This window comes from Sceloporus occidentalis, unplaced genomic scaffold (genome assembly GCF_023333645.1).
Source record: "Sceloporus occidentalis isolate IW3139 unplaced genomic scaffold, rSceOcc1.0.p SCAF_7, whole genome shotgun sequence".
In the NCBI taxonomy this organism is placed as follows: Eukaryota; Metazoa; Chordata; class Lepidosauria; order Squamata; family Phrynosomatidae; genus Sceloporus; species Sceloporus occidentalis.
Genome location: NW_028316987.1, coordinates 35,611,351 through 35,625,686, shown reverse-complemented (window position 1 = coordinate 35,625,686; position 14,336 = coordinate 35,611,351). Strand labels below are relative to the sequence as shown.

At 40.7% G+C, this 14,336-nt stretch overlaps 1 protein-coding gene across 6 annotated transcripts in view; it reads right to left on the bottom strand.

Annotated features, from left to right (window-relative positions):
* Nucleotides 1-14,336, bottom strand: part of AMPH (amphiphysin) — a 126,440-nt gene that overhangs the window by 7,981 nt on the left and 104,123 nt on the right. For 2 of the 6 annotated variants that reach the window (XM_089532579.1, XM_089532582.1), the window contains exons 14-18: nucleotides 14,245-14,268; nucleotides 13,493-14,011; nucleotides 11,692-11,724; nucleotides 9,837-9,887; nucleotides 7,247-7,381 (exon numbers count right to left, since the gene is read on the bottom strand). In XM_089532579.1, coding sequence (XP_089388705.1) covers nucleotides 7,247-7,381; nucleotides 9,837-9,887; nucleotides 11,692-11,724; nucleotides 13,493-14,011; nucleotides 14,245-14,268 — 762 coding nt within the window. Of the gene's footprint in view, nucleotides 1-7,246; nucleotides 7,382-9,836; nucleotides 9,888-11,691; nucleotides 11,725-12,229; nucleotides 14,012-14,244; nucleotides 14,269-14,336 lie in introns of all 6 variants that reach the window. The other 4 variants (XM_089532578.1, XM_089532577.1, XM_089532581.1 and 1 more) reach the window with 4 other exon arrangements.

The following is a 14,336-nucleotide window of genomic DNA, read 5'->3' as shown; positions in this document are numbered from 1 at the left end:
GGCAAAAGAGGAAAGGAAAACATGCAAAAACCAGGAACTTCTTTCTTTTAATGATCATGACAGTAAATGGTGATGAAAACAAAATTAAAATCTACTTTAAAAAAATATATTGCCAGACTGCCTATCGGCATACCAACATGCAAAGAAAGTGTTACCCCTACTCTTCAACAGAGCATAAAATCCAGTTGTTGCCAAATAAAGAACTCAAGGGATGTAGTTGTTCATTACAAATGGACAGTAATGTCTACAAATTTGAAATACTTATTCAGCTTCTGAGGGTTAATGGTTCAAATTTTAACCCTAGTTCTTTGAAATCAAGACTAGTGGCAACTATGAATCCAAAGTATTTTCTCCAGCTAACAGCTCAGAAGCAAAGAACTTGAGAAAAGCCCACAGACTGTCTGAAGCAGATTATTAAATCTTCTCTAAATAGAGCGATTCTTTGACCTCAGATTTTGGCAAAGTGGTATTGACCCAGTAGACTGCCATTGTCCTGGCAAATGTGCATTCTCTCTTTGGAAGCCTTTATGAATGATAACAAACCTTTTAAATACAGTGGGTGCTTTCTATATGTGGCAAATCTGTTCCGGAACCCCACACACACACATGGAAAAAAACCCATACGCTCAAATCCCATTGGTTTCTATGGTGCCGCACTCCCATGCATGCGCCATTTTGTCCTCCCGGGCTTGTCCTCAAATCTGCATATGGCAAGCCTATGTATGACACAGGCACGCTGTGTCACAGCAGGATTCTACTGCAATTTAACACCATTTTCCACCACAGAAAAAGAAATGGATTTCCAGCCACTCCCAGTTCTGGCTCTTCTTTCCTGTTTTGCTTTGTTCTGTTATTTGGGGAAGAGGCAGAACATGGACACTGAGACTTGCCAAAGTGCCATATACCTGCTTTACTTGAAGGGACATTGGGAAAGTCCCATCAGCTATGGCCAGTATTCTGAATATTTTCAATGTTTTCTATGGATGAGGGAAATGTTGTAGCTCTTACAGAGAGGCCCTTCTTGATGGCGCCACTGTTCATGTCAGAACACTGATACAAAACATGCTTTCTATCACAGCACCACAAATAATAATGAGTACTAGTTCTGAAGTCTCTAAACTTGTCCAATAACAATAGCTGGCATTGCTTGAAACAGACTTTTGTGCTATGACTGCCCCCCCCCCAAAAAAAAACCCCAAACCCCAAAATAACAACAAAAATCCATCAACCCTTCCTGAAAATGTATCCTTCTGATAAAAGTTAAAAGTTTAATATATACTGCTTTTGATGTTTCTCCTGAAATATGTCCAAAAATGTACTTTAAAAGATTCTATGTTTGCCTCCCCTGACAGTCAGTCAAGTCTGCACATTGTTATCCTGTCTTGTGTTGGGACTGACATTCATGGTTGTTCCACTAATGCTATGAACAAAAGTGCCCCTGAACTCCAGCCTGCTTTTGAAGCTAGACAGTGCCACCAAAATAGGGATTTCCAAGGTGGAGAGTGTTGAAGTGTCCAGCCCTGATTTGGCAGCGAGGTGCTTTATGACAATCAGTTGCAATAGGCCCTGCAGGGCTCCCTGTGACTACTTGTTGCAAAATGCCTCACTGCCAGCAGACGGATGGACACTTCTTCCTTTCCTGCCTCATTCCCCAGTACCTTGGAAACCCTTATCTTTGCGGTCTGCCTTGCTTTAAATGTATTTTGTGTGTGTTTGCACCAGGAGATGTATCTATGATGGTAGTGCTATGTCGTAGCTACTTCTCCTGATGCAGGCTCACACACACTTTTCAGTCTGTTTTTATTTGCAACAGTTTATAATTATGCTTTGAGCTACTCTGGGAGAAATGCTGGATGGGGAAAAAAGAAAGAAAGAGAGAGAGAAATTTCAGCTGAAGAGAATTGAGTATGAATTTAGCTTTCCCAGTGAAATCATGGAAATTACATGGGTTCAAATTTGAGTTCCACATTTCAGAAGAATTGGTCACCAAAGAATAAGTCATCAAACATTTGCAGTGTTTCTGAAGAACGATTTCAAGAGAGTAAAAGTGCTTTATGGGAATGTAGAATATGCCGCAAGAAATGTGTATTGTAATAACTTTCAAATTTGGTACTATGATCGCACCTATCCAAACCCTAGAAATTTGACTCTGTAGGTTTTAAAGGTAACACAGTGGCAAAGCAGACAGGCATGAAGGAGCAGCTGCTGGCCACTTGCAATCGGCCTATGATCAGTCAGCGACTGTGGTACCCACATAGCCCACTCTCAAAGCAGGCCACTGCCACAGTCCCAAAGCCAGCTGCTGGGAGGAGAGGTTTTTCTCCACTCCTTTCTCTGGCAGCTTCCAGGCGCTATGTGGGTATGCGTCATATGAACACCACATCCCCGAAGTAGCCAGAAGCCGCTCCTTTTGGCATGTCTGTTTTGGGCCTAAGTCATATTTTCTAGTGTTCCATATTTATTATATCTAATCTTTATATAACCATCTTAAAAAAAAATAGCCTACTCTTGTCTGTAGCTGCTTCAAAACTGCAAGCATATCCAGATGCTAGAAGTCAAATGCTGACAGCCACATATGTTGCTATGGAAACATCTCACAGCTTTATCCAGTTAAAATAAGTTTTATATAACCTTCCTTTTCTAAGCAAGAATTCCTTTTTGAGTTAGTTGCACAAATATTTCAGGGAAAAGCCACACTCCTCTCAAATTTCAAACAGACCCGCAAAGGGCTTGGCAGAATCTTCTCGTAACATTGCACTCGTGTAACTGGTAGTTTTGCTTGTGGAGCTGCTTTTCCCAGTGTTGTATAAGAAGGTATCTAGTGCCTCCTTAGGCAACAATTTTTGCTAGGCAGCACAATCACTGCTGGACAGCACTGGGCACAACTGTACTCCATCAGACTTCAACAGCCATTGACTGGCCACTGGGGAGCACCAGGAAAGCAACCTTACACACCTGTCTGGCCATTTTCATTCTCCTTCTCCAATGCCTGGATTTCCATCTAACTATACTGGTGGACCTTTGCTCCACCAGCTTCAAAAGGGATCTTGGCCCTTACTGCCAATAAAGAACCAAAGCATCTCTCTCAGTTCAAAGCAGGAATTGCAGAATTTGCCTTTGCTACATGAAGAACATGTGTTTTGCATGCAGAAAGTGTCAGATTTTTTATCACTTCCAAGCAAGTCTAGGAAAGATTTTTGTCTAAGTTCCGAAGAGATGCTCCTAGTCGGTATAGTCTGCATTTTTGCCCAAGTGCCTCCCTCCATACCATGCAGTGGTCAAAGAGCTTGCAATTCCCCCAGACATTTTAAATCCAGGAGAGGTATTTAAAAAACAAACAAGCAGGAAGTGGACACTGGGGCCATTCACACTACTTTATAAACCAGTTTGCAAAGTGGTTTAAAAGGGGGTTGTTCACACTTCAGCTGGTTTTTCCTGACCCAAATTCCAGGAGGGCCAGCACAAATCCCCCTCAACACGGTTCTTTTGGAACTGGGGATTTTAGAGCGTCTTTTCAAAAGAACCGGACTTCTTTTTACCAGCCGCAAATGGGAACTTGCTGTCAATTCAATTCGGAGCACAGGGAGGGAGGGGTTAATGTGTAGGGGGCAGATTATGCCCAAACCCTTGCTCTCTCCCTGCCAGCCAAAGCCATAGCCATGGAGGGGGTTCTCTTGGGAACATCTCATTTTACCACTTCCAAGCATGTTTAGGAAAGATTTTTGTCTAAGATTTTTTTTAAAAAACTTTTTCAACAAAATAAGATTTGACAGCTTATGCACATCTGTACTGCTGCATGGATGCAGTAGACACTACCTTAAAATACTGGTACACATAATTTGATTGACATTTTTTTTTTAAAGCTATCAGTGTGGGTGGAGGTTAGGGCTCTGAAAAACCAAGGCCCCAAAGCGAAGCTATCACAGGGATTTTTTGCCAAGGATTCTTCGGTGGTTGTTGCCATCCTCCGAGGCTGACAGGTGGGGGGAATGGCCCTAAGGAGAAGCTATCATGGAGGTTTCTTGGTAAGGGGGTTTCTAGACCGGGAAAATGTCACCCAAACAGTGTGACATAGATGTGCATAATTTGATTGTCATTAAAAAAAATATCCAACAACCCCGAGTATGATCAAAATGGTAGCTCAATTTTAAATCAATACAAATGGTAATGTGAATGTCAACAGGGTTAAATCGCTACGGAGAGATTCAGTTGGGGTAAACATGGTGGGAACTTTGATTCAGTACTGCATCAGCAAATCTCCTCGGATCTACTCGGCACAAAAACATGAGTGTGATTGTGGTCATTGCCTTCTGGCATAAGGGCAGCTTTCTATGTGACTGGCACAGAAAACAGCAGCTCTATAATTCATCTACCCTTCGAAATTAACGCTTACAGACTACATAATCATATAGCACCAAACTGTGAGATGCCCCTTCCCAGCTCCACTTTACTGGCTCCGAGTTGTGCAGATGGGAAAGCCTAACAGCACAACAGTATCACATCACTAGTTTTATAGTACTACATATTACTGGATAAGAAAGGATGTGGATACACAGGGCAATTGCTTTTGATGGCAATCATTAATAGACTTAGATTCTCTTTTTGTGTGTGCACTTGCTATTTTAAGTTTAAACTAAGAAAATGTCCAGAGAGAAATTATTCAGTCCAATAGCTTCAGAGAGCATTCACTCTGAATACAGTAGGCATAAATTTACTGAAACTGGCTTTCTCTTTATGATAAAGCTACAACATCCTGCATTAAAAACATCTAACAGATCATTTATTCCTAGTTTGTGAAGCTAGTAACCATTTTTTATGGCGAACCTAGGGAGAAGACTGCTTTAATTCAGAATGACCGAAGAGCAATACTGTGGAGTCTGCTGGAAGCCAGTAGCCCTGTTGAGAGTAAATATCAGTTAAGTTGTAAAATTAGCAGGGAATTAAATGGGTCCTCTAGCTCAGTTGTCTGTGCATAAGCAACATTGTCTAGACCTCAATTCCCCCAAGAAGATGATAGTTTAGTCTCTTATGTAATGGTTGAGGAGAAATGAAACTGTTTCAAGACTTATCTAGTATAACTAGTAATTTTTAACTCAGATTATTGACTCCATACATCTAGCAGGAGGGACAAAGTATGGCTTATGGGCTATATGAAACCCCTAAGATCATTTCGGAACTCCATGAGGTTCCCTGACATCACCTCTACATCTTATTTCTTCAAAACGTTTAATTCTTCCCTCAAGTGGACTTGATAGCCATTTTGCTACATTTCCCTCCAACCTATTTAGGTGGGATTCCCCCCCACCCTCAGCCAGAGACAATTCTTCAGCCAATTCCAGTTTTGAAACAAGGTCACCCATACGTGAAGATGTGGGGGAAAAAATACTCATTGTTCCTTCACAGTAAGCAATTTTGGAGCAAAATAATATTTTTTAAAAAATTAAAGTTTTTGGAATGCAGTCTCCATACTTCTGAAAGCTGGCCAGCAAAAAGCACTACTAAGGACAATAGTTGATGAAATAAAAAGCGATGTAATTATTTCAGTTCCAAGTACCACTGGTAGTACTATTATTTTACACCATAAGCAAGCAGAGTGTGAGCCTCCACATGCTGCTGGACTGCATCAGCTCTCACCCTAGCCAGCACATTAACCATAGTGAGAAATGCCAAGAGGTGCAGCTCAACAACATCTAACGGGCACACTTTGCCCACCCCTTTTTTAGACTTTGACTGAATTGCTCTTCAGCATTTCTGAAGTCACCAACCAGCACCAAAGGCTGTAAGCCAGTCACACTCTTCAGAGTTAAATCCCACCAAATTTATCATAATTTACTTTAGAGTACATACAGATAGAACTACATTATTAAGTGGATTGTATATGGCCAGCTATCCCATAAGGCAAGCTCTGATACCACCTTTTGTAGCTGTGTGCCTTCAATTCATTTCCAACTAACGGTATCCCTATCATAACCCATATCATGGGGTTTTCTTGGCAAGATTTGCTCAGAGGGGGGTTGCCTTTGCTTGAGGTTAAGACAGTGCCCAAGATCACTTAGTGGATTTTCATGGCTGAGTAGGGATTCAAACTCCCCAGAGTAATAATCCAATGCTCAAAACACTATACTACATTGGTTCTCACGAACCTGTTACTTTATGTAATAATACAAATGTATTCTGTCCAACAGATTTCATTGTTCCTAATGAAGAAGATAAGAGCCAATGGTCTGCTTCAGCATATTGTTTCAAACAACAGCCAATTAGGGAGTCTACAAGGAGAGGAATACAAAGACCTATCCTACTCATTTGCCAGCAACTGGTATTCTGAGGCATCCTGCTTCTGTTGCTGGAGTTAGGATATAGCTATCATGAGAAACAACCATTGTTAAATGGGAGAGAAAAAGCAGAACGTTCACTTTGATTCCAGAATGACCAGAGGATTACTGTGGATTCTATTACACATCTGATTTCCAGTTGTCTTTCACATACAACAGGAATACTGAAAGCTGATTTATATCCCCCCTCTCTCCCACTTCCCTCTCTCTCATATACACAAACATTATTGTTTACACTGACTGGCAGTAGTTCTCAAGAGTTTCAGGCAGGAGTATTTTTCAGTCCACCCTGAAGAAGCTAGAGACTGAATGTGGGACATGATAGGTATTTACGGTACTCCCTCACATACACTGCAGTGGCTATATACAAGGTGCTGTTAAAACAGAAATCAGGTGAGAGCAGCTTTGCATATCCACCAACATATCTATGTGTATCACTTGGATTCAATCACTGTATGACTCCAAGTATTTAATGATAACTGCATGAGTAATGCAGTATTTAGATATCCTTCCATCTTCACTTGCAGATAGGATTGAGGATCCACATCCTGTCTCTAGGTCACATTCAGGCGGAACTTGAACTTCAGTCCAACAAAATCTCCCAATACTCTCAACACAACCTCTGGAAAAATAGTGTTTTTGGACAATGGCTCCCAGAAACATCTAGACAGCATAGGTATATGGTGGAAAGGATTCTGAGTGCTGCTAACAAACAAATGTTTCCAAGTTCTGCTGTCACCATATGTGCAACGGTTGTGGTGTGTGTTCATTTTGTCAAGACAAAATGTTTGCATTCACCAAATTCTAAAACTCTATGATGATGAAGATGGGCAAAGTGGATGAAATGCAACATGCTTATTAATGGCAAAACCAACTGGATGAGTGTGGAGGCATGAGAAATACCAGTCGCTCACCACAGTTTCAGCTACTGGCTCACCAGCAGCCTCTGCAGGCTGTGCTTCTGGCTCAGCAGCAACATCAGCCACATCGGGTGCCCTCGGAACTTCCTCTGCTTGGAGCTCTAAAGATGGAGCCTCTTCTGCCTCAGCCTTTAGCCATTGAATAGATATTGATTTCAGAAAGGTAGAAAAATAAAACCCATTGAAAAACACCACAAATTGTGCGGTCAGGATCAGGGCAGCACTAGAATGCTCCACTACCAGAAAATGGTCTTAAGTATATGAGAAAGAAGTGAGAGTAACATTGCTTCCATGTGCTTTTGGGTCTCTTCCAAACACATGAGGAGATGTGTTACAGGTGTCCATTCTCCTATTCAAAAGGTTCACAAGTGGAAACTTCTCTACTACTGTATATACAATCCTAACATTCAAGTTGCATTTAATTTTTTTAAGGAGGGGAGGGCTCAGGGTAGAGCTCCAAACACATTTATGCACAATTTTTATTATCCTGGCCACCACTACAAAATGCCTGAACTAAAAAGAAGAAAAATATCCAGAACTCTTATTTCAAGGAAGGCTTAGAAAAACAGATCCAAATCACAATTAATTGGGATTGCAAAAGATATATATTTTGGGATTATTATTGATAGTTTGCAGTGACTTGCAGTAGGTATTGAAACAGCATGGGAATCATTCACAAGTTAAATTGTGTGGACTCCTTTGCCTCCACTGGTACTGGATGCCCATTTAGACATTATGATTATTACATAAGAAATACCTTGCCACATCAGTTAAGAGAAGGGTGAAAATAAGATTGTCAATGAGAACCAGACTCTTCTGCCTCTGTGAATTTTGGCAGAGAATTTAATGCATTCATTTTACCAAAATTCCACACTGGCTCACAGAAACCCAAACAGCTTCTATATTCACTCAGCAACCTTTCCTCTGCAATGGATGCTATTAGGTACAAGAGGAAGGATTTAGTACAGCTGAGGAATGGACAGTGGATCATGGAATCAAGCAGGGGAATTTCTTTTTCTTTATGAAATGGTGCAGAAAGGCAAACTCATGATGGGAATTTTTTAAAAAAAGAAATCCTAAAAAGGCCTCCAGAGTAGGGAGAGGTTGCCAGATAAGCAGGAAAGGAACTCATGCTGTGAACTCCTGAACACTATCAACTGGCCTAAGGGAATTCTGTTCATTTTTTCTTTCTCTTTTCATACACTTGTTTGTCCTGTCATTTTAAAATTATTAACTGCCTTAGGCTCCTGTACCAGACAGGCAGTATATGAATATATACATTGTGTGTGTGTGCATTGTGTGTTTTCAAGTCATTTCCAATTTAAGGTGAACTTAGGATAGGATTTTCTTGGCAAGTTAGTTCAGAAAGGGTTTGCCATTGCCATCCTCTGAGATTGAGAGAGTATGACTAGCCAAAGGTCACCTAGGAGTTTATCACACTGGGGCTAATTTCGGCATTAGAGAGAGATTAAAGCGTATTTAAAGCATCCTGCAAATAAAGCAAAAATGGCGAGTAATTGCACGAATGATTATCACAGGCAACTGTGCCAATAAAGTGATATCGGAAATGCATTGTCACTGAAATCCTGAAAGTAAAAAGACGTACATTAATGCTTCTTTGTGACCACTTTAATGGCGGGTTTTGTGCAATGTTGTGTGATATCATTTCGTGAAATTACAGATATTCATGGGATAAACTCCCAATCTCCTTCGTGTGATAAAGTCCCTAGTGGGGTTCTATGGCCAAGTGAGAATTTGAACCCTGATCCCCTGAGTCCTAGTTCAATGCTCAAATCACTGCATTACACTGGCTCTCATAAATAATAAAACGAATTAAAGCACCTCCCTCATTTTGTGGCAGAAGTATTTTTGTATCGGCCTAGAAATTACCACAAAGTTGAGCTTGGAGCCTTTCTGAAAATGTCTTGAGTGCCACCAAAACTGGAGACTTCTAGCCCTGGTTCCAGTGGGGCTGTTTCTCTCCATCCCCCAATTCCGTTCCCCTTTGGGCAAGGTTCAGAAGCATGGGAAGGGGAAATGCAGGCTGCTCTTGCCTTATCCCTCATGGCTACTCCTGGAACATCTCAGACAGCTCTTACAGTAACGAATGGCATACAAAACAGAACTGAAATTTCTAAGGCTCAATAGGCACAGAGTTTAGACAGCTAGTGATGGAATGTCGAACTAAATACAGATATTTCAAACTTTAAATTCAAGATATTTCTGTACATCTGTCCTCAAAATCGAATCCTATTAGTATCTGTGCATACATGGCTGCAACCACTGTCACTCACTTGCAGTGGTATAAAGCATCACTGGTCCGGATCTTGTATTGTATATACTTGTACTGGCTTATATAAATTGGTGCAGATGTATGCACTACACTACTGCATTGTTTTTATTCCTTTGATACAAAAACTACCAGGTCTCCCCCCCACCCCAACTTTGGAAAAGTGTATTTGGTGTGTATATCTTTCATATTACAAAATGGGGCTTGGAATGGGACAGAGAGCACAAGTCACTTAAGTAGAAGTATTCAAAGTAACAGGGAAGGAGTGGGGGGGGGGGGGAAGTAACAGCTTACCATGTTATCCATCACATTCTGGCTTGATTGCATTGAGAATAGGGAAGTATCCTAGGGATATGCAAAATGCAAAAGATACACATGAAAGTTAATTAGGGATAACCTTGTAAAAATTTGCTGATTAGCTGTTCATTTATGCTTTCATTGATACCTGCTTTTCTACCTGAGGGTCTCCAAAGCAGCATACAACAGTCTTGTTCATTCATTTACAGACTGAGTCTCCTTTATCTAAATTACCTGGGACCAGAAGTATTTCATATTTTTTTCAGATTTTGGAATATTTGCATATACTGTATATACTTGTCTATAAGCTGACCTCAAGCATAAGTCGAGAACAGGTATGGATTTTTATATGACCCATGGATAAGTTGAGGGTAAATTTAGGACCTGTAACAAAGGATGCAAAGGATGAAGCAAAGGAAAAAATTGCCAAAGAACTTACTAAATTCCAGCCGGCATAACTGTTTGTGCTCACTAAAGACCAGGTGGATGTGGAGATAACTATGGTAAATAGTAGCCATGCAATGTGTAGCAAAGGCACAGGCTGGGCTACAAAAATGCACAGATTTCATAAAGGATGGAAAGGCAAAGCAAAAAAACAAAAAAACCAAAAACAAAAACAAAAAGGCAACTATGGGGTGAAACAGATGGGCAAAATAAAGCCACTTCCAGCTGCTTTGAAAGAGTGTTGATATGACGCACACCTCCAAAGTGGGTGGAAACTGGAATGAAGCCATGCTCCACAGTTAAAAACCAGAGCAAAAAGAAGCTGACATACTCTGGCTTAACCCAGAAAATGTGCATCTTCACGCCTGCATATAAATACTCCAATATGAGTGCAGGGCTGCAGCAAAGCAAAGAAATGAAAGTATGACAACTCCAATGAATGTAATTACAATATACACAAATCAGACAGTCCAACGGGGGGCATAGGATAAAGAGGGACAAAAGGGGCATGTATGGGGGGGGGGGGGGGGGCTACATGATTGTGCTTTGCTAATATATCACTCACATAACAATTCACTGATGCCCTGTTCCGGAGGAGCATCAGATGTGCGACTTTATGGCCAATCAAAGGGGCAGCCATGCAATGGGATGGCATCTGGACGGACATGGGAGCTATTTACAGGTCGCAGGTGGTGTGTTTGGTCTGAATTATTTGGGGCATGTGTGTGTGGGAATCTCAAAGACCACACTGGAGCCCTCCCTGCCAGGAGTGAATGCTGCCTGAAGGATCCACAATTCCCACTCCTCCTTAAAGCATCAAACTGATTTTTGCAACCAAGTGTGATATTCTTTGATTTGCAATTCCTGCTTCAAATATTGCTTATATGCAGGAAATATTATTTCATTAACTTGAGAGGTAAATTTCTATAGCATTGTCCATACACTGTCAAAACCAATACAAGAGTGTGGGTTAATTTAAATTCTGTTTATTGTCTGTTCAGCTTTCACTGAGCACAATAATGGGCTTCTTAGTTGCATATTCATTTTGAAGTATGCTTGCTAAATAATTTATTTGACAAAGCCTGCCATATATTATTTTACACAACATTTACTATTGATTTCAGGTCAAAGTTATCATCCTTGGTTGATCATTGGCTTCAATTAATACAGAAATTGAAAGATGCTAAAAGCTATTCTCAGAAAGAAATTGCAAGGAAAAAGCAAGAGGCCCTTGAGCGGAGAAAATGCAAAATGCAAGCCTTGCTCAAAACCATTTGGAAATGGTTTTTGATTCTATAGCTACGGTGCACAGACACACATAGCTGGAAAAATACAAAGTGATAAATCTAGGACTTTTCAACCAGTCTGGATGCACTCGACCTCTTTCAGATTAAAAACAACCCCTTACCTGTGTGAATCCATTAAAAGCACTGCTGGGTGCCTAAGTAAAATTAGAAATCAGAACAAAATCTTTATTAGTATCAGTTTAATATCACAATCTCATTTGCACATTACAAAACAGACTTTAAAAAATCAAAATGATAAAAACAAATGAAAGGAACCAGTACATTTTTTGTCAAGCATTGTGACACGACTGATCACCAATTTAAATGGCTAAAAAAAGAGAAAGAAAAGAATAATGACACTTTTTAGAATATGAAAAAAACTGGAGGTACATATATTGTGTTAGAAAACAGAAAATTGAAAATTAACAAGCTATGGTAAGAATTAGATGGTGAACTTAACAGCCAACCTCTTTGTGGTCAACGTAGTATATGGTTGAACTGTACCAAATCTGGCATGTTGGTATGATCAGTAAAGTTAGCAAAGGAGGACAGGGAGGAGAACATAGAAAAGGACAGTTCATAAGACACAAGGTTATATATATGTATATATGACCTAAGGAACTCTCATTTCTAGACTATTCTACACACTGGGGTAGGTACCTCTTCTTTATCAGCCTCTATTTCCTGGTACAACAATCCATATCTCCGGTTAGCAATTTCATCTTCAGATAAATCTGAGCTGTTGGTCTCATTGTCTTTGGGGCTAGTGGAGCTCTCGGTGCTAGCATTTCTGGAATTTCCCATTTTGAAGAGCACCAGCGGTCTACCTATCTCCTTGTTTGGTCCAAAGCTGCTAATATTTGCCTGCTCCCCAGATGATCCTTGCCTTAAAGGCATTTCCTGATTCTGATGGCTTGGTGTTATACCCACAGCCCTCCAGCTGTTATCTAAACCTCCCAAATCTTCCGTAGACCATTTCTCATTAAAATCTGGCCAGGGGTTCTCCATTTTTCCATCCACAGAACCTTTTGTGGGAGGAAAGGGCCAGTTATCACTTCCATTTACTTGACTAGAAAACCCCCAGGAATCATTATTAACTGTTGGATCCCAGTTGGTTTGCCAGGGATCCATTTCCATTGTTTCAGGGAAACTAAAGTTATTGTCAAATTCTTCAGTCATAGAAAATGCTTCCTCATCTACAGATATATCTTCCACATTACCTAGCCAAGAATGATTGAGATTTGCATTAGCTGGGTCTGAACTAGGCTGCAGAACCATATCATTTTCAAAGGGTATAAAGGTAGCTTGGCATTCATCAGCAAAATTGCTGCTTTCAGAGATGATGTGACTATGATCTTCACTTGCTTTATCAGGCTCTTCTGTACCACGCATCTCCTCACAACATACAGGATTTTCAGCCTCTCCAGTTGTTTTGTCTCTGATCTCTAGGTTAGCCAATCCTGTAAGATTTGCCATTTCATTTTCCTGAGCCCAATTTATGGCCACATTTCTAGCAGTGGGCAAGTCACCCACATGTACTGTTCCATGATCCTGATTCCAGAAACCTAAACCTTTCTCTGTTTCAAATCTGCTGTATTCAATAGCTGTACAGTCCCTCACCTCATACCCCAACCCTATATTCACTACATCCTCAACATCACTTTTACTTTCCTGCTGCATCACAGGAACCTCATTAAATTCTGGGCCAACTTCCTGAAGGCAATTGCCAACAGTCTCTGGTTGCCTATTGTCATATTCTGACTCACTTAGAACTTCTGCCTCAATGATTTTCAGGATTTCATGGTCTGTCTTTGCTAAGGCCTCATGATGATCTACTTCACTGTAGCTTTTATTGTCACAATCTCTCTGTGGAAACTTTTCTGTGCAGTCTAGGTCCTTGCACTTAACATCTCTGATTTCTACCTTTTCACACGGCTCCACATTTGCCCACAAAGACTCTTCCGTTTCCTGTTTCTCTTCTTCTGTCTCTTCCATACTAAATGGGTCTCCATCGAAAAAGCTATCAGTTTTCATTTCAGGGCTTTCAGCCAAAGTTTCACCAACTACAGGTTCGTTAGCTTCCACCAAATCTGTGCCACTGTCCATAATGTGGCTAGAGTCCAGGTATGGTTCTGGGAAAGTGTTTTCATTTCCATCTATAGAGACTGTCCAAGTTGCACCTTCCTCTTGCTGGCCTACTGCAGGCCAAGTAGTAGTAGTCAGTGCACCAGACGATTCTGTTGAGGTTTGCTCTGCCTCAGGGAAAGGCAAAGGACCACCACCTGCAGCTTTTTCCTGGCTCTCACTGGCTGCACTACCATCTAGGCCCAAGTTGAGAGAACCTAGATCAGTTTGGGCTTTGTTAACATCTTCTGTTGACCCACTGTTTGGGTTTTCCTCCATGACCAGGTTACACAGGGAAAGACTTTTTGAAGAATCAGGCTTTAGGCAGACAGAAAAGTAAAGAAAAAACAAGATGAAAAAGATAAAGATGGTCTTGATGAGAAACACACAGAATTCAATATCTTACTATGGTAATTTTAGTTTAGAAATGAAGCATGACTAAATTAAAGAATTAACCACAACTGCAATATCTGTGGGAATCATGAACATTTAGAGACACTAGTTATCTATCTAAAGAGTTTTACTAGGTGAAATAGAAACGGTCTGCTTACCGGCTGCACAAGTTCACTGCTTGTCTGTGTGGAGATAAAGCATATTAATAATTTTTAAGAGATGTCATTTGGTGAGTGGGACATGGTATCAT